General features: G+C 43.6%; 1 protein-coding gene across 3 annotated transcripts in view; it reads left to right on the forward strand.

Annotated features, from left to right (window-relative positions):
* Positions 1-21,446, forward strand: part of LOC108936376 (voltage-dependent calcium channel subunit alpha-2/delta-1-like) — a 112,200-nt gene that overhangs the window by 26,579 nt on the left and 64,175 nt on the right. For all 3 annotated transcript variants that reach the window (XM_029248772.1, XM_029248773.1, XM_029248774.1), the window contains exon 4: positions 18,001-18,060. In XM_029248772.1, coding sequence (XP_029104605.1) covers positions 18,001-18,060 — 60 coding nt within the window. The remainder of the gene's footprint in view (positions 1-18,000; positions 18,061-21,446) is intronic.

Here is a 21,446-nt window from a genome sequence, read left to right on the forward strand (position 1 = left end):
GGTCACGCATACGAATGTGTAAATTTGGGCATGACACAGGACTCGGCAGTAGCATAGTGGCAAAAGGACACTCGTGTAATTGGAAGGTTGCATGTTCAAATCCCTTAAGAGCCTCTCATATAGTACCCCTGTGCAGGTACTTAACATACTGCATAAACGAGTACATTCATGACTGATCGTGCATTTGAAAAAAAAGATGCCCGAGCACCAGCTCATGTATAAATACGTGTTTTCCGCGAGGAATGTTTGCCTCTGTTTTAGTGAGAAATGGAGCCCTGTTCCCTTTGGACAGGAGCGTCTCCTGCACGGTCCCTCTGAGCCCGTGTTCATCTTTGTCAAGCGATACGTTAAATTAAGTGAGGCCGTTGTGGAAACGAGAGGAGGCGAGTCCCCGGAGGCATAATCCACTGCCATAGAAATGTCACATGTTGTCCACTTGCCTCTTATTTATTTTTTTTTTCCCCTTTTCCAAGCCACCTGGGAGTCTTGTAGCATAATTAAAAACTGAATTATTTAAGGGAGGCCATTAATGCATGTGGGAGACAGATTAGTCAGGGGTAGGCTGACCGTAACAGGCAGACACTTTACTCTGCCCTCACCGGTGTGTGAGCCACGAGAACACACACACACACACACACCTGCATACATGCGCTCGCGATGTGGGGCGAGACGGCTTGACATTTCTCCGGTGAAACATTAAAAACAAGCACCGGCTGACCTTTGAACGACGGCGCGGAGAAGCAGCCCTTCCTTGTGCGGGAAGATTAAGCACTCGTTCCTATTGACAAATGAGACGGCGTCCCGGCGCTGCCCAGGGGTAATAAATTAGACGCTCCGGCTCAAGTTGAGACTGCAAACCGTCTTCAGACGTGTCTCCAGACAGAAACGATAAACGTGGAATTTCTTAAGGGGCTGCAAAGTAATCTGAGTGTGTGAGGATATATTTGACTGGTTTGACAGGTCCTCTGAAGTACTCAATTCTGGTCCTAAATAAGTACCCTGGAGGGAACTTTAGTCCAGTCCAGTGCACCAGTGCAGGAAAATAAAGTATGGGACCAGACACCTTTGCTGCATTGCCATGGTTTGGCACCAGCGCTCTGTGAGATACTGCTTTACATGCATGTACATTTAAATCAGATTTTTTGCAAAAACCTTAATGTTACTCTACTTACACTGATTTACTCAGTTGTTCAGCTGGGCAGTTTCCTTGAGACCAAGTCAGTTTTGCTCAAAGGTACTACAGTATTAGGCAGAACTTGAACCTGTTCCCTTCAGGTCCCAGAGCAGCAGCTGTAACCACTATTTAAATGTATTCAGCAGATGCTTTTCTCCAAAGCAACTTCCAATAAACTGTATGTAGTGTTACCAGCCCACACACCTTATTCACCACAGTGACTTACACTGCTAGATACACTACTTCCATACATCATCCATACATCCATACATCAGTGGAACACACACACACACACTATGGGTGAACCTGAACAGCATGTCTTTGGAATGTGGGAGGCAACCGGAGCACCCGGAGGAAAATACCCTAGACACGGGGAGAACATGCAAACTCCACCCAGATGTGTTCTAAACTTTTTCGCTATATACAGTGTGCCTGGTAATTATCTTTTCTCTTGTCTAGATGATTTCAATTCAGTGTTTAAGTGCAGAATATGGGGGTGGTGGGGGGAAAAAAACTGGGCACTGGATGCTGTCAGTTATACACACTGTGCTGCATATGCACATACCAGTCGTCCCTATTTCTTTTCTTTTTTTTTATATAAAGGTTAAATAACCTCAAATTGCTTGGCCAGATGCTAATCGTACCATTTGGTTTTCTTTTTTTTTTTTTTTTTCCCCCCGGGGGCTTTTCACCACCGATTACGTAACTGAGCCCCTGAAAAACCGAAACACTGTAGATCTGGTGGTGTCTGGTTTATTATGGCTGTCTGGCACTGTGCCGGTGCTTTATGAGGGTTGCGTCGCTCATTTCACCATGTGCCATACACACTGTTGTTCAGTGTGTTCAGTGCGCCGACGCACACCGAGTCTCCTAAAACGGGGGGGAAGGGGGAGGGAGCTGCATCAACACACAAACCACGGTCATTTGGCATCATTTGTGCCGAATATCCGATGGCAACGTTTCTGATTGGCCCCGGGATGGAAGGGAACTGATTTTATTGTGAGCAGGTGGAGACTGACAGGTGACTGATTACTTTAATATTGCTCTCTAACATTTTCTTGCATTTGCTGCCTTTGTGTGAAGCATTTGGCATGCCACTCATCGTGTGTTATTATCCCGTATCCCATATTGAATTTCAACAATATTAAAGCCAGTATTGCTTCTAAATATCCCGAGGCATATATGTAAATAAAAACATATTTGTGATTCATTATCTGACACTCGTGCGAATAAAACTAAAGTTATAAATTCACCGAGATAATTCATTTGGTATTAGTCGCAATTGCAGGGACATAATCGTTACTCAAGAATGTCATTCCTGTCCAAGTTGATGTCTTTTTTTTTTCCTTTCATGTTGAAATATTTAGTAATTATTTTCCAGTCCTTTGTTTTGTATCTTTAAGGCGTATGAAAATGTGCTTATCTGCTTGGTGCTTATGCATGTCACCATACCTTGTAAAAAGTCACTTACAGTCCTGCCTATTTATTAGCGTATTTTGTACAAGTGAATTAACTGCTTGCCGTAAAGGAAGGATATATGCGAATTAAATTCCTTTGTTTCTTGGCTTTCAAAATCGTACTTCGGTCTCACTGTATATGAAGTAGTTTAGTGCAGGACATTTTTAAGCAATCTCTGCTATGCATGTGCAGCGTGTGTCTGTTCCTCACTTCCGTTGGTGCCTGGTGTGTGACAGCTGTGTGTATCCCTGAGCATTGCTGACGGGGCCTTTGTTTTGGCACCAGATGTTCACAGCTCCATTCGGAGATGCTGCCAGCTTTGCCCACCTGAGCTGCTCGTGACAGCTGGACTTGGACAGACTAACACCTTTGACGATGCTGTTGTCCCATTGAGAAAAAGGTCCCGTGGTACTTATGAAAGATCACCTTCTGCTGTGGATCCCCCGTCAGTGGAAATACTGCTTGTGTGGTGTTTTTATTTCTGTTTTTATATATGGCAGCAGGTTCATTTACATTTATTGAGCAGATGCTTTTGACCAAAGCAACTTCCAATGAACTGTATGTAGTGTTATCAGCCCCCACACCTTATTCACCGCAGTGGATTACGCTGCTAAATACACTACTTACAGTGGGTCACTCATCCATTCATCAGTGGAACCCACTCTCTCTGTGTGATACTCACACACTGTGGGGGAACCTGAAGAGCTTCTCTTTGGACTGTAGGAAGAAACCAGAGCACACGGAGGAAACCCACACAGACACAGAGAACATGCAGACTCCACACAGACTGAGTGGGGATCAAACCCGTGTCCTTTCACATCACCCAGGTGCTGAGAGACAGCAGCACTACTCACTCTGCTACTGTGCCACCCCATGCTGTAGTGGTTACAGCCACCCTCTTTGTACTCGGCGGTCCAAGGTTCGAATCCCACTCCCTTCTGTAGTACCCTTGGGTATGGTTCTTACTCAAAATTTGTTTACCCAGGTGTACAAATGGGTAAATGGTCAACAATAACATTTTAATTTTGGAGAAAAACATCAGAAATGAAAATGTAGCTTATGGAACTTACCACTTTCATGGCACACTGTAGCAGTGTTAGTTGCCCAAGTTTTAACCTTATAGGTATACTTAGCACCTCCGAAGAGGTTCTTGTTTTAGGGGACAGTTTCTGAGGTCATGTGACCCGGGTGGCACTGTTAGCCCAGCCCGTGGTGCTCTGGGAGCCACATTGGTAGCATCGACCTCTGTGCTCTGGCTCCAGCCTTCAGCGCTTGCTCTGTTTGGACCTCGAGAGCCTTTGAGCCACAGCCAGTGCCCCCTTCAAGTTCTCCTAATAAAGGTTTTCTGCAAAATGGAGCAAATGAGTTGCTGAATCATGTCTTGGTTACACTTGTAAGTATTTATTGAAGACTACTGGACTGTGGTGGCCCAGAATTCACCCCACCCTTTATAATAATCAATTAGAAATGCAACAACGATGAGCCATAACCCAACAATGACTGTTTTTGTCATGAAATAATCATTGGTGTCAAGTTTAGGCTTCAGTCTTGAGAAATAGTTGAGCTGCGTCATTGTGAAAAGAAAGGAGTAATTGAGGAGTGCTTAGCTACAAGTGTTATATCAGTTTGCTAAGCGGTGAGGAGCATTGCGCAGCCCCAGGCTCTGCTTCCCCAAATTACTTTGCATCATCTTGGTACCTTTGACAAGAGGAACAGTCCTGGGTTCAGCAAAGCATGGGATGGGGTTAAAAAACCACTTTGTAACCCAAAAGTTGCAAAAAAGCAAAAATACAAGACAGTGCAACAAATTATGACACCATTCCATGTAATGTATGGAAACCAATCTTTCTGCTTTGGGGAAACTGGATGTTCTCAAGTTCCATTGGGATACAGGGACTTATGGGCCACCCTGCATAGGTCTAGTGAAGGCAATGGTGCCTTTAACACTTCTGGATGGTTGACTTTGCCTAGAGGCTCTCTTGTTGACTGTTTCTTGCCTGTTTTTTGGGTGTTGAGCTCAATTCAGCTCTTTAAGAGACGTGACACGGAGAGGAGTCTGATGTCGCTCTTCAAACAAAGACTTGACATGGTCTGATCACAGGGCTTAGCTTTTCACCGCTGTCACAACAGCCTTGACATTTTCCGTTAAATAATGCAAATTTCCATCTGCAAAAAGGTGTGAAATATTAGTTAAAAACGCACCAGAACCATTATTTCTTTTGTTTAATTTTTATTAGACAAGTAGGGTAGGTGCCTGTCTTTTTCTGTTGCGGACCCACACAAGACCATTGAGATGTTTGTATGTTGACAGTCCTTCACTAATGGCTTTCTGGTTTATTTGCCAGAACGTGAAACATTTTGAAATATTCCATGTGTGCAAGTTTTCTTCACACCTGTACACCCGTACAAGAGGATCTGCCCATTGTGATCAGCATGATTTTAATGAACTACCACATCTGCTAAGGAACTGCTACTTTATCAGCGCCTGGAGGTATTTTTGTTTCTGTACACTCTTGCATTACATTTACCCCCCCCCATACACACAAACTCAGCTTTTCAAAGCAAGGAATCAGATTTGATTAAAGCATTGCCAGTCTGAGAAGCAGATGCTCATGTTTTGGATGTCTCATGTGAATAAAGCCCACTTCAGAAAAACAGGCAGAGCACATGTTTTCGTCCAGAACTTTCCGGTTTCCATGCCCGTAATGAAGCAGGTAACGTTGCCTTTCGAATTTGAACTGAGCTGTGCTCTTGATCCAGAGTTTAGCTCTTTTGGTGGTCGCAAGACCGTAATGAATGGGTGTATGCAACTGTATGCTCTGAGGTGCATAATTCATGCATTTTGTCTTCCCCCACCTTCATGAAGAGGATTCTCCTAACAGAAGTAATTAGAATTAGTAACCGTATGTTTATAAAACCAATTAAAAGTTTCAAAGTTAAATTTTGTGTCCTTGTACCCTAAAACTGATACCCTTTTATGCTTAAAATATCACCAAATCCCATTAAAATGGACAGTTATTTCAATAGTTAACATTAGTTACCAGGAGGCAACATGTTTCCCTTCATTATTCAATAATACTGTATGACTGTCTACCTGCTTTCACCTCTTTCATAGCTGTTACACACTATACACTTAGGAAATTCCCTTAGACAAAATGTACAAATACATGATCCTCAGTATTAATGGATTATTATTAATGCATTTAATGCTAAGAAATAAAAAAAAAAAAAAAAACTAAGAAAATACAAAACATATCTGTGACGACTAAAGAAATCAACCAAAACAGTGCAAAAGAGGTCATGTTCACTGAAAAAGTTGAAGTGGTTTGAACTGTCCAAACCATGTCATGAGCCAAACTATATTGTATAACTATATAGTGATACTTTCCTTGAGCTGTGGCAATCTAATTTTGTCCATTCAGTGTTACGTGGCCTATAGAGTAAATAAGTTCAACTTATTTTCTGCAAATACGCTTTACACAAACATTGGAAGCGGTTCACTATAAGTGCCTTCAGAACTAGATTTAGTTGTATATGCATACATACACACACACACACACACACACACTTTCAGAGCCGCTTGTCCCATACAGGGTCGCGGGGAACCGGAGCCTACCCGGTAACACAGGGCGTAAGGCCGGAGGGGGAGGGGACACACCCAGGACGGGACGCCAGTCCACCGCAAGGCACCCCAGGCGGGACTCGAACCCCAGACCCACCGGGGAGCAGGACTGTGGTCCAACCCACTGCACCACCGCACCCCCCTGTTTGTATATGCATATCTGCACAAATATTTCTGGTAACTTCTATAGTTTGACATTTCTGTCTCACTTGTCTAGAAGGCATAATAAGCAATAAATGGAGGAAGAGGTTGCTCAGTAGTATGGTGAAAGTACAGAATGCGGTGATACTACCATGGTTCTGTCATTTTGAGCTTCATTCATGACTCATTACAACGTGCAAGGTGACGTGTATTAATGGGGGCCACTCTTGATCAAGGGGCTGGTCCTTTGAGTACGAGCACATTTGCACCTTCGTTAAGCTAATGGAGTCTATCTGAGTCGGATCGCTTCGGCGGTCATACATCTCGGCATGACATCCCAGTAGTTGTGTCATTAATCAACTGACACTTTTCTTCTGCACCTAAAAAAATCAGGATTTATTAGCAAGTCCTTCCTTGAGGATGCTGAAGGCTTGGCTAGGCTTCTTAAATTGAACAGGCTTCCTGCAGGATGTCCTTGGAGCCCACACATTCCAGTTTGTTCTGTCCCATACCTGCCATACAGAAGGAGACTCCGCGGCAAGAATCGGAGTGATGCAGGACCGGCCGATCATTGTCTTTATCTTAGCATCACATGCCTTTGATTCAGTAAGAGGAGCACGTCGGTCTCTGTGCATGCTGGGGGTAGATGTATCCTGCTTTTATTTATTGGATTATTTGTATTGCTACGTATTTTAAATGGTAAAATAAACTCCCCCTAGTACAATATACTGAAGATGCATACTTTGGAGGAGCAGTTACTGTGATGTACTCAGCATTAACTGGACCACAGGTTAATGTTATCCTGGAATAGTATTTAGCGTCTCCTCATGTTGACGACATAATCTGGCAGCACTCTTAATGTGTTGTGTTTTGTCTAATTACAGTTGCTGAGCTTGCGGATGTTTTATATTTATACAGGGCAAGCCAGTTCATGAATGAAAAAAATTTTTGGTGGTTATGTTTAACTTTTTTTTTGTTTAAATTTGTATCCTGCACACGCAAAACAAACCATTGATTTTTTTTTCTTATCCCCCCAAAGAGAGTTTATGCTGGAATTGATTGACAGCTTCAGGACCTTGCTTCCTGTGTCCCGCAGACTCCTCTTCCCCTATGGGAATAGTGGCAATCCAGAATGTCGATATCGCAGGCCTGTGGCCATTTCCCTCCCACCAGGGCCATTATGGAATTTCACTCCTGCCTCCTGCTTTTCTGCTGTCCTTCTCACTGATTCACTTTCCTCCATGCACTGAAAACCATTTTGTCACTGACCCTTCGAACAAGTCACACGAAAAGCTTGCCAAAGCATTGTTTGACTATATGACTTAGGTCTGCTCTCTAATCTCCAGTAACATACAGTAGCTACCGATAACACACACAGAAGTGCCTCAACACTCTTTGGAAGCATTGTTGTGGCAAGATATTATAGACGACGGGCTTGCGGAATCCTTGCTGAGCTGGACATGGAATACCAATAAATGGTAACAAAAGACTGATATTTCAATACGTGCCGGTTCATGCTAAATGGTGAGCGACAACATGCTTTATCCAGGTAGTAATGCTAAATCCTTTGAACTTGTTAGCTTTGAATCTACCAGGAGCCAGGAGAGTTGGCGAGAATCATCTGTAGACGCTTGAATGAAATGGAAGTTCTCTAAGTACACGATAAAGGAAGATATGCAATCAATTATGCCCCGCTAACATCGTACGTCCCATCTCGAAACCGAGGTAATTACATCACCCGAAACCCGGTGTCTCAGATCCTGGTTTCTCAAATATAGATTTCATTAAATTTTCATTAGTTGCTCAGCCAATGCTATGTGAACAGTAATTATTGAAGAGTCTTCAGAAAGACATCCTTAAAATGAAATTTTAATTCAGCCAGGTAATCCTGATGCTCATTTCTAAAGTGAATTTAAAAATCATGAAAGTTGAATTGGTCTTGTATGTATGTAAATGCATAGGTTTTTTTTTTTTTTTTTTTTTCCCTTCTGTATTTTACATTTCTATTTATGGTCGTGCAGATGCAAGCTTCATGACTGTTCAGAGTATCTTCTATCTGTTGCTGTAACTCAAACAACTAAAAACTTTTTCACAAAAATGTCAATCTGTGCAAATGGATCTTATGACGAAAGACATTTTCCACTGAAATGACGTGTTCCGGTCCCTGCTAGTTATCCATCTCAATGGCACAAAGGTAGGCTTTGCGCTGCTCCTGTACTCTCCCAGGCCACTTTATTTCCTTACACACTCCTGATCAGTCTGCCAGGTAGCAGAGCTCCAACCAACACTGAGAACTGCTGGTGCTCAGCTGGCAGGCATCCGTTTGTCAACGACGAAACCGTGCGCACATCATTTAAAGAGTGCGTTAGTGCCAGAACTTGGCGGTGTTGCTGTAGGTGCTCGTCTCCCATGCCCGCGTTGGAGGAATATGAGAAAAATGAACTAAATGCGCCCTCACGCCAACCTGTAGACGGCAATGCTTTGTCAGAAACTGAGTGATGGCAGCTGCAGTAAATACCAGCATCGCATTGCCAAAAGCCCCATTGGAAGCCAGGAGAGATGACTGCAATGGTCCACCCCATATTATAACTCAACAGATGCTAGAAAAGGGAGCATGGCTTTCGGGGTAGGGATGATGTCAATGGGAAAGGGTCAATTCTTTTACTCGTGCAGCCTGCTACTGGAGTGACATGTGACCTTTAGAAAACTCACATTTTCGATTGGGTGTGTTTCCCTCCAAATTTTTCAGAATTTAAGCATCTTTCAAAATGGTTAAACCTGTGCTGATAAACTTGTGATGTAAATCAGCTGTATGCATCCCAGCACAAAATACCTCAAAATTTGAAAATTACCGTGAAGTTATCTCAATCTGATAATCGTTGTTTTAATCAAATATTTAAATAATGGTCCGTTGAAAAAAAAAATGGTAATCACAGTTTAGTGATAATTACCGCCATTTCATGGTAAAACCATTATTAACTGTTTTCTCCTGCTTGACGCTAGGGTCCTCGATCAGTGGGCGGAACACTTTGAAAACAGCTTTGGCTCCATTCCCTCGAAAGCACCAAAAAAATTCTTTGAAAGCTTTGCAAAAATTCCCCATTTTTTTTACAATCCATAACAAAATGGGTACCATATGACTCACGAAACCAAAGTGGGTAGTGCATGTGCATCGCCTCGTGGCTCTCGTTCTCATTTTCTCAAAGATGCACTTTTCGGGAACGCGCTAGTAATGACAGCTTGCCAATTCGAGCTATCAGTCTCCAGGAAGTTATTTGTATCTCCGGGGGCCGTTTTGCCATTCAGACTCAGCTACGGTACAAATTAAGTTATAAATAACTTTTTTTTGGTGTTTAGCAGGTATTTGAGGTGTCGGCATCTAACTGAAAAGGAAACGGGGATTAATATACCCGTAGGTTTTTGTGCATGTGCTGATGACTTGATTATAGTCGAACCCAGACGTGTGCCTCCAAGGACCTTCCTTTGGTCAGTGGCTCTCGCTGCTACCCGATCTGACAGCCTTTGAACCGCTGTCGAGTCGGTAAGGGCAGCCAGTGGGGCGCGGAGGGGTGGGCGGCTTTCAGATCTGTGCGGCATGAAGAATATCAAGCGGCCTCCAAACTGAATGTGACGTCTCTAGTGCCATGGAGGGATTTGTCAGCCAGTGTTGGAAGATCTTGCCTCTGTTTTCAGGCTGGTTCAAAACCTCAGCTGAAAATGGAGGCAACATTCAGGTGAAAACGTTTAATAGTAGTCAAATGGGGGAAGAGAGACTTGATATTCGTAACCTCGATGTCCATCTTTATCAGCTTGATTGGTCTCATGGTTCAGTTGTTCCCTTGGGTTCATGTCCAAATGCACCAGATACGCATGTGAGAAGCTCTGTTCCTGAAGCACAAAACATAATCAAATATCAACCTGTTTATCTTACCAACTCACCTGGGGCAACAGGTGTCATCGTAATTAAAGATCTGGCCTGAAGGTTGCAGGTTTGAGCCTTATTCCCTAGCACTGTAATACTCTCAAGCAAGGTATTGATCCTGAACTGCTCCATTACAGGTGTGCGTCTGTAGAAATAGATCCAAATTTCAAATGTTTTTGATTAAAGTATCACCAGCACTGTACTTGAGTAATCTGCAGATTCATACTTTGAAAAAAGCAGCTTCCATATTATTTATTAACCAATGTTTTTTTTATGACCCTCTTCAGATATGGTGTTTCCCAGTCTACATAGAGGGCAGAACGTTGCATGGTCTTCATCCCCGTGTTGACTTTGTCCTGTCCATGAAAATGATTAAGTGAATGAATTAACTGAACTTAAAGCAATCCTGAGTCTGCAGAAGAAGTTGGAAAGCGCTGTAACCTTTAAGATACATTATTTTTCCTCCTACTTTTATTATCTTGGAGTATCAGTGTGCGTTTCCATACAGACAAAATTAAGTATGAGGCAGGTATTTTGGGTTAATCTTTGTTTTGATTGTTTTCCCCTCTTCTGTCTGTGTGCACAAATTGTTCAATGTATAGATAATCCGCTTAGCTGCTAGGGGGGAAAAAAAAAGCAAATTTTCGCACGTGGTTTAACAGGCTGTATTAATGCCGAATGGAAAGACAAAAGCGGTAATGAATGCAAACAACAAAGTGAATTCCCTCCTGCATTTGGAAATTCTCATAACTATCAATATATGATGAATTCGGTAATTTTGAAATCTGACCTTTACGCCAATATTGCAGGTGGTAACCGGTGGCATAATTAAAAAGAGGAAAATGTGCTTTTTCTGGTAGATGGATGAATTTCTTCTCCAAGTACTTTTTTGTATGTTCAGACTATTTTTATGAGCATCTCCTCTTAATGCTAACATCTTTAACACATTTAAAAATCGCTGAAGCACTGATGAAAAAGGTAAATACTGTACACCTGAAAACAAAGCCATTTAATTTTATCAGGAAGTTTTATTTTTTTTATTTTTTTTTTTTGTGCGTGACGAATGAACACCGTTAATATATCCGTTTCCTCATTTGGGTGTGTGTGTGTGACGGAGAGAGCGAGAAAACAGGCATATGCACATTTCTAAATTTGTGTGTACTGGTGATTTGGCCTTCATTCTGTCAGAGGTAAACTGGAGATGGGCTTACCCATCCATTTCTGGGCATAATCAGTAATAATAATATATCTTGGTGTTGGGGGCACGGTGCGCAGCAGGCTTGCCCGGGTCCTGCTCTCTGGTGCGTCTGGGGTTCGAGTCCCGCCCGGGGTGCCTTGCGACGGACTGGCGTCCCGTCCTGGGTGTGTCCCCTCCCCCTCCGGCCTTACGCCCTGAGTTGCCGGGTTAGGCTCCGGTTTGCCGCAACCCCTGCTTGGGACAAGCGCTTTCAGACTGTGCGTGTGCATCTTGGTGTACTCTACTTAACTTTGTGTCCTATGCTTCTGAGGCTGTAGACCATCGCAACTCTGACTTGGACAAGCGGTTCACGTGATAGTGAGTGGGCTAATGATGATGATAATAATGATAATAAATAGAAATAATGCTCATACATTCAGTTCCTTATTAGCTGTTCCCAGTAGCCTTTAGGAGAGCCAGAGAATTCGCTGCAGTATGGCTTGCTTGGAAAAGTGTGGCTATATAATCAGCTGTCTGAGAGCTGACCTGCCTGAGGGGTGGCCTTTATCCTTCCCTGTCGGTCCCCACCCCCCCGGGACAGTCCAACTCCAGCAGGCTTTCCCGTCTGGGAGCGCTAATAAGAAATCGGCCCAAGGCGACACAGAACAAGTGGATGAACAACGTATCACCTCCGTGCGGAAAGTTCCCGATGAGCCAGCGCTGTCTTCTGCATCCCATAGCGACCCCCACGCATCTGTGTGGTCATTAGTGTAATTGACGGACGGTCTGGGCAACGTTGGTGCCGTTCAGCTCCTGGATGTGTGACCATGTAAACCCAGCAGTAAAGGTGAGTGTTATGTAGCTGCAAGTGAAACTCACACATCTGGTTTGAGTTCTGGACAGCGCATGTTTTGCACTTATTCGATGTAAATTTGCATGTTAGTATTTAATGTTATATTTGCTTTATTTATTTTCAAGAATATTTGAGCAAGTCTAAATACAATAGGTTATCTCAGTCTGCTAAGCAGTCAGGAGCATTGCTCAGCCCCAGGCTCTGCCTCCCCAAATTACTTTGCATGATCTGCGTACCTTTGACAAGAGGAAAAGTCCTGGGTTCAGCGAAGCATAGGGTGGGGTTAAAAAAAAAAAAACACACTTTGCCTTATTCCATTTCACTGATTTCTGCTTCCTCCTCCAAAGTTTTTTTTTTTTTTTTTTTTGACATCTATCTCTAAAACAGCACAACTAAAGGGGTTGTTATGGCAACACAACACTTCACCACAAAGCATGTTTGTCTAGTGCGGGAATCAGAGCCGCTAATGAGATATTTCAGGAGAAAGAAACTGATCCTGCTGTACAAACTGATCCTTTTCTTGTTATAGAGGTGAAATGTGTTTTTCCATTGTGATGCTGTGCTGCTATAACAACAACGAACTGGTTACTTGTAAACCTTGAGTGCGTACCCACTGAGTGATGCTTCACAGCTGCATAGCCTCAAGGATGAATGAGCACCATCACTGACCTCACTCTTAATGAAATTTGGACCTTGAAAGATCTGATCTCATCATTATTACCTTATTAATTGTAACAGATTCTCCAAAGTATTGCTTGAACAGCAGCAGTAAAGCTTTTGTTGCATAAAAACTGTCTTGGTTTTGTTTTTGCTGTGGTAAAATTTAATTTACATGCCATGCATGCCTGCATTTGTTATGGTGCGTAGCGCAAACCCAAATTCGTATAAATTTTAATTAATCAGTGTTGTTGCGCGAGATATAAGCAAGTCCTGTTGATGTGGTTCGGATTTCCGTCGGTGGTGTGCGAAGTGTGTGACGCGCCTCTGACGGGTAGATACGGTAGTGGTGTGTGACAGTCTGAGAAGCCTCCAGAAGAGGCCCATTGGTGATGGACTTTGGGTCGCTGCTTTGGGAGCAGGATGCTGTGATTTTATTGTCCCTGCAGGGGGTCCAGAGCTGCGTCGCTGCAGTATGTACACTTTTAACTGCAAATGCGCTAATTATATGTTTGATACTCTTGAACACCCGTGGTGGTCTCGGGCTAATCTTTGTTCCCCATTGTTCTCCCTCTTATTGTCCCGCGCTAATAGAAATTTAGCATAATCTCAACTGGCTTCGCTCCCTCAGGGAAATCCAGAGGTCCTATTGTGTAAAGGTGTTAATACATAATTCCCTCAGCGTCGACAAAAGTCTCTCGTAGAGCTCGAGGCCATCCGCTCCTTCAAAGACACGGAAAATGGAGCATTTCGTCTGAAGAACCCTGCACCGGTGTAACAAGTGCACATTTTTCAGTTTTTTTTTTTTTTTTTTATAAAAAAAAAAAAAAAGGATGTAAGGAATTCTGGTAAAGCATTGAGTCACGTGCACATTTTTAATTTCGCTCGAGGGGTGCTCAGGCATTGTTATTGCCTTCATTTGTCAGGATCTAATTAAGCAAACGAAAATAATGAATGCGGCCTTTAGATCCGCCGCAGAGCAGTCGCCGCCATTCATACGGTGCCTCGGCGGAGACGTGCGACACCGCACTGCATTGTGCGCCGCGCCCCTATGAAACGCAGGATCTGGGCGATGAAGTGCTGCCGTGATGCGTGTATTTCAAAACAAAGGCAAACCAGGGTATTTTTCGCCCCCTCTGAACATGTTTCAGAAATATCATACGTTTCCATAAATACAATTATTCATACGGCTGTTTGTATACATGGTAGAAATTATTGCTGCGGATCAGCGACGATGCTTCTTTTTATTTGTATAAGGGACAATTATTTACCGTGGTGTACAAGTCGGTGTAGACGAGCGTTGCCCAGGAAGAGGAGGTTCTGGGGCGGTCTCCTCCCCGAAGCCGCTCAGACATTGTTTGGCAGCTGGGGCCTGGTGTATTTTTAGCAGCTCACAAGCAGCAGCGAGGAGGGCCCCGGCCTGGGGGTTCTTTCTGCAGGGGGGCCGCAGTGTGGGAGGGCTGCCTGCGACACCCCCTCAGCTCCGTCTGCTGCTGCTGAGGGGAGGAGGAAGGAAATAAGGTGGAGCTGCTTGGTTAAGACCCACCTCCCCAAAATCACAACCAGGCCCTAAACTGTTTCCTTTTTGTGCTTTTCCTTTCCGCAGTAAAGATGCAAAACCGATGAGCTCCATGTGTTTGTGTCTCCCACCTGTAGGGGGTGCTGTTTGTAGCTCTCACTGATGGAGAAGTGAATGCTGGATCCCAGTACCGTGTTGTACGCTGTGACACCAGGCAAAGAGGGTTTACTTTTATTTAATACGCTCTCTGGTGCTATAAGATACTTGCACACTGGGGGTAAAATCAATCACGACGCCCTGGGCCAGCGGGTTCGACAGCACAGTATTAAATCTAAAATAAGTGCCAAGCTAACTGTGGATCTCAGCTCTGTCCCACGTCCGCTTTACTGGCCGTCAGAACTGGCAGCCAGTTGACAGGGGTTCGAGATAAACTCAGGTGGGGTGGCAGAACGGTGCTGAAACGTCAACGGCACCTTGGATGGGCGTTCTGCCATCTAACGCTGCAGCTCTCGATCAGCCTCTGCCTATTATCGGGACACCAAACACTCCCTGACATCCTGTTATTTCATCTGAGAACAGTTCCATGCATGGAACACAGGGTCTGAAAACAAATAATCCACGCAGCCAAAGAGCTTTTACCGCACAGATCCGTGGCGGAAGATGGAGGGCCCCGTTTAGGATTGAAAACGATCCTTAATTATTCATCGTAATTAGTCTGACGTTAATGATATGGTAGTTTATTGATAATTGTGGGAATAATGACTCACTTTTTAATTTGACTCTTGGTACACGGGGACGCCGTCGCAGTCTGATGAGGAGTAAACTCGGGCTGTGATCGCGATTGCTTTATGTTTCTGGTGTCCCCATCCAATATTGGACGGCCCGGTATAATTCTTTGCAGAGTAATAATAAAACGTAGATGGTACTGTGTCGTACCTTTTATCCGATTTCGTTCCTATTCGTTGTCGCAAGCTCTATGCTTCTTTTTTTTTTTGATGTTTACGGTTGCAAGTTTACTTGAAACTTAGATTTATTCATTTTGCTGATGCTTTTCTCCAAAAGCACTTTAGTGTTAATCTGTCTACAATTATTTATCCTTTTGTACAGCTGTGTCATTTTTACTGGAGTAATTTAGGGTAAGTACCTTGCTCAAGGATACTAGTCAGTGCTCAGATTTGAACCTGCGACCTTTGGGTCCAAAGGCAGCAGCTCCAACAACTACGCTACCAGCTGTCCCTTGTAATGATGGCGCGCGTGCGCGCGTGCATGCGTGCAAGAGAAGTGAATTCTGTATTTGGTATTTTTCAATGGTCTTGATTCACTTTATTTTTACCATGCACTGTTCTCGCCAGGATGACCGAGCACTGAGCGAAGTTCAAGGAGTGGTACAACAGATGGTACTATGCAGATATCTTGTTACTAAACTGACAGACATAGACAACTATTTGAATAATCCAACTGGCAGCAGAGCAGAGGAAAAAAAAAACCACAAACTCCGTCTGTGAAGAAGAGAAGGAAAAGAAACCTCTGGAGGTTCAAGTACCGATGGCTGCCCACCCCACCTGGGCATCCTAATGTGAAGACAGAGGACCTCTGTGCACATTCTAATACAGATCAGGATGTCCATCGAGGTGGGGCTGTCTTCCAAGGATGTTGCCGCTACAGTCCAGTATACGGTGTAGAATCTCTAGTTAGTGGTAGGCACTCATGGTTGTGGTTTCCAATAATCCAGTCCAGGAGGTAGGTTAGCCGTAGTACATTGGTGCCACTGTGGGCCGTGTTGGGTGGGTAATGCATCAAGAGGCCAGCAAACCCCACAGAGAGAAAGAAGAAAGGACAACTCATGAGTACGTTGAGTAAGTTTCAGTCTCTCCCATTCATTTTTTTCGTGCCCGGATGTGAGTGGACACACCACCGTGAGGACGATGTCATAAAGCATTATGGCAATCAGATGAAGGAAACCGGATTGAGAGCTGTAAATTGGTCAAATTGGGCTGGAACACAACCTGAGGGTTACAGACATTGTACGTATTCAGTGATAACCGTTGACATGTGACCATGTGTCTCGCGTTTAGCGCCTCATTGCACACGGTCCGTTAAATGGTTTTTACCTCCACTATTTTCCTCGTATATTTGTACGCCGTACGTAATTGTCATATGATGCAAATTACTGGAGCGCGGAAAGGAACTGGGTTTCATATTTCCCCTGGGAAATTTACCAGACAGTTTCTTCATCAGCGGAGATTAAAATATATTTTCTATTATGGTGGCGTTAGCAGAGCTGCTGGAGCAGGTCTCCGGGGAGGAAATGGGAAAATGGAGAATGTGACCGTGGTTCACTTCCTGCTCCGAGCGGCACGCCTTGCCTCCAGGACTCCTGTCCTGCTGTGCTCGGTGGATTAAGCATTGCTTAGCATGCGCCACCAGCCCCCGTTCCGAATAGACCGACTGCCCCATTCCCTCGGCTGCCGATGCCTCGCTGGACATGCAGTAATCAATACGGTAACTTATTGGACGGGAGCAGCCGCTTTGCTTGTGGACCTGTTCCCATATCCACACTGAACCCATGTGCTCATGCAGAGGATGACACCCCACCCCCAATCCCACCTTTATGGATTTCTTTATTTTCCAAGAAACGAGAGAGTAATTGAAAACTGTTCCATAAATAATGCTGTGAAATGAACTTTTCCTACAACAGACATGGCTCATTAATTGAGCTGATTGTCAATCAGTTTCCTTCAGTCATGAAATGATCATGGTTTTATAATAATAATAATCTGAGATTCCTGGCTGTTGTCTTATTTGCACTTATGTTTGGATTTGATGGAATTATTTTACATCTCCTGCTGAACTACTGTTTTTTTTAATGTCCTTTGGTTGTGTTGTGTACATTGTGCAGTACTTAAAGTGTATTATGTCTAACCTTTATTGGCTGTAGGGTGCGGCTCTGGGATGACTGAAGCCATACATTAGCCTGTGCAAAAGGCTGTGGAAATTACCTGTCACCCCCCCCCCCCCCCAATGCCATTATAATTTGCTCTGTTGTAACCAAAAGTCACAGTGATAACCATTATTACGTTATTAATATTAATTAATGCCAGGGGGCAAATGTTTGTTTTGTTAATGGTACAAAAAAGCATAGAATTCAAATGTGCTATGTCTTTAATTTCTGCTGTACACATATGTATAGTGAAGTGATAATGAATATAAACCAGAATTAAGTCAGACGTGTTGCTTAATCGTGATAGATCCTCGAAAGGCACTGCTGCCTTGGAATGTGCTAGAAATTAGTTCTCAAGAGTAATATGCCAGGGTTACTAGGGCTGCCAGGTAGTGAACCACCTTTAGCCACCAATACTAGCGTAACCCATCTGGTGAGCTTTTGGTGGGGTAAGGAGAGCAAGAAAACCTGCTGAGCTTGTAATGGGTCGCGTAACACACGTGGAGCCCTTGAGTGACTGCTTTTTTCCGTTTCAGACGCTGGCGACTGCAGCGGAGAGGTTCCAGATGGAGCACCAGTGGAAGAACGAGTTCGGGGTAATCGTCTGACATTTACGCCGCTGCTACCGCGGTGCAGCTTGACGTGGCCACATCACGGCCCGCTCTGACATTTCCGTGTTGGCGAACATGAGTTTAGTGGCGTGTACGTGATGTGTTTGGCTCTTGCTGGCATGACTGTTGGGCTCCATGTCCAAGCATCACATTAGAGGAATGAAGACCCAATCAGGATGTGATGAGGGGCATCTAAGTGTCAGATATTTCTTATTTTTATGCTTACCCTCTGATCATTTTCCTTCCGCTCTGTTTTTGGTCTCCCGCCTCTCAATGTGTTTTTAATCAGGGCTTCCAAAATTTTGTTGTGCTGAGTGGCCTTTCTCTATGCGGCAGAGATCAGGTCAAGAACATACGACTCCACAACGGCAAAGACCTTTGTCATTTTACTTTTTTAAACACATCATAAAGATATTAACTGTATTTTAGTGGGCAAAATAAATGTGTTCACCCTTCATCAGCACTTCCATAGACCCCCAGGGGACTGCAGAGCCCAATTTGAAAACCATCCATTTAAACCACTTCTGCTGCTGAAAACCCCAATTGATCATGATACTCATATCCCATGTTACAGAGAATGAAGAAGCTGCCTTTGTGTTCTGCTGAAGTGTTCGTCTTGGCAGCGGAGAAACGTCTAGGATAAATCCACGCATCAGATTGAGCTGTTGCCACTGAAAAGTGCAATTTGCTTTTATAATGATCAGTAATGTGGGTATCCATCTCTTTGGCACAGCAGAGAATCTTCTCCCTGCAAAGACAGAATCTCCATGAATATCAAACTCAGATACACATGGATCCAGATACATAAATTCAACCGTTTCCTATTACATCTGTCTCATTCTCATAACAGAAAATCTCAGGCAAATTAGTTTTATTCCGGTCTTGCGCAGCAGGGTTTTATTTGAATGGTTTGCTTCTTTAGTCAGCAGGCTTTGAAAAGCCATTAGAAGGTTTTTTTTTTTATTTTTTTATTTTTTTTTTATTATAATGCTTGTGTGGATTCTCGATGAATCCTTCCTGGGGAGGAAATAGAAAACGATACTGGCAAGTGCCCCGTGGAATATAAAAGTGGGGGAATTTGGCTGCTACACTGTATTTATAAAGTGATTACAGTATTTCCATCACATTCAGAAATTGGAAGCCTTGTGCAAAGCAGCATTCATTAATAATAATAATAATAATTAAAAACATAACAAGGCTCTTTGTTTTCCATGTGAAGCAATACTTCATGACTTCCCTCATTATCCCATTAGCTTTACATCGAAAGGAAAAGGGCATAATCACGGACTCCGGTTCAGCTTTTAATGAGTTTTCGGCATTAAAAGTTTTAAATTTATGCAGCCTCACACACTTTTTATTTTTGGTGGCTCCATTATGGAATCAAAGAGGCGAGAGAGCGGAGAGAGCGGGGGAGAAATTAATCTGTCTAGTTTATGATGCATGTAGTGAAGCTTTCAATTCGATGCGATGTTTGATTGCATCGAGATGCTTGGTTAGTCCGGATAATTACCAGAGCGGCCAGGTCACCGACGACAGCTCCTGCGCGCGCGGTCTCGGGTCCGGGTTCCCGACGTCGCTTCAGGCCAATTAAGACAGAATTAAGTAGGATGGATATATCATCCTGCGCCGAAATGTCAGACCGCCTCACGGCCCTTGAACGTTATCCGACAGGTGGAAGCTGGAAAGGATTCCGTCATTTAATAGGCAAACCGTGGGCTTCCGCAGTGTCAATATTGATCTCCCCAGCCAAGTTAAAATATCGAAAAGACATGTTCAACCCAACTGATGACATTAAAGAACCAATTTGGGTGCTGGGGTTCCAACTGTGTTTCGACACGAGGATGGAGGAGCACTCTCAAATTGCAAAGCAATTCATGTAGCTCGCAGAAAGTATATATTCGTTTAGCTGAGTTGAGCTTTTCTCCAAAGCAACCTAGTTATTTACCTATTTATGTAGCTGGGTATTTTTTAATTTATTTAAATGCCTTAATTAAGGTGGTAAACTTGCAGCCTCTGAGTCCTGCAGGTCATACAGTCCTTCCTCAGTGATTAGTTTTTAACTTTCTTGTCTATCATTGTCTCTTTTGTTGTTGGTTTTATTATGTTCATAATCCACCTGTTGTCCTTTGTTGCTGTTGGTTATAATTGCTGCCTCTGGACTTGGAGGTTGCAGGTTCAAATCCCCCTTCAAGCTGTAGTACCTTTGAGCGGGAAACTTACATTGAGTTGTTGCAGTAAAAAATTGCCCAGGTGTACAAATAGGTGAATAGTTGTAAATTGCTTAAAATACAGACACACACACACCATCTCCAACCGCTTGTCCCATATATGGTTGCGGGGGGAGCCAGAGCCTAACCCGGCAACGCAGGGCGGAAGGCCGGAGGGGAAGGGGACACACCCAGGATGGGACGCCAGTCCGTCGCAAGGCACCCCAAGCGGGACTCGAACCCCAGACCCACCGGAGAGCAGGACCCGGTCCAACCCACTGCACTACCCCACCCCCCAGTAAATTGCAAATTGCTTAAAATAAGTTAAATTGAAAAAAGTTAAATGAAAAACTGTTTACCATTCATTCTATTTTTTCTATGAGATCTGCTAAATGAACAAATGTAAATGTCATTCAGTATGACTTAATAATCCGTTACGTGTCCTATGCTGTATATATATCTGCCTTTAAATAATGCATGTGCACGCTGATGGAGACACTTAGCCGAAACGCATCTGCGCTTTGCGCGATAGTTATATCTCCTCTGAAAGTGGTGTCCCATCCCAGCCAAGTTATGCCTTTTACAAAATCTCGTACATTAAACATTTCTGTTATTTTTCTAAAGCTGCGGAGGACTGTTTGAATGCCGAGGCTGAGTAATAAATGAGTTTTCTCACTTTGAGTTTTTCCCGAGGAGACCCCGGAGATGTTTTGACATGGCCTTGCTCTGGTGATTTAAGCCCTGCCAGGGTTATTAGAATTGTAAAAGCACAAGTTCCGCACATGGGCCCTCGAAAAAAGAAGAAGCACGGTTACCGTTGTGTAATTCCAGCACAAATCCCTACTTTAATCTCGGAAAAAATACGCGTCGTTTGTCCGTACCGCAAACGATGTCTGCTAAGGTTTTTCTCCGGCTTATTTAATTTGCTTGGCAACAGGCCTGTGACAAATCTATTTTCCCTGACAATTTGGTCTTCTACAATAACTCCAGTACCCTTCCAAAAAAAAAAAAAAAAAAATGGAAATGCTGCTTAGATTTAATAGAATGTTATTATCCGTTCGTGTTGCACCTGCAACTTTTAAAAGTGGTTATGTATACGAAAGGGCCTCTAAGTAAGTAAATAGGTAGGTCCTGTGCCTGCAAATATTAACACACATTCTATTC

This window comes from Scleropages formosus, chromosome 24 (assembly GCF_900964775.1).
Source record: "Scleropages formosus chromosome 24, fSclFor1.1, whole genome shotgun sequence".
NCBI classification, from domain to species: domain Eukaryota; kingdom Metazoa; phylum Chordata; class Actinopteri; order Osteoglossiformes; family Osteoglossidae; genus Scleropages; species Scleropages formosus.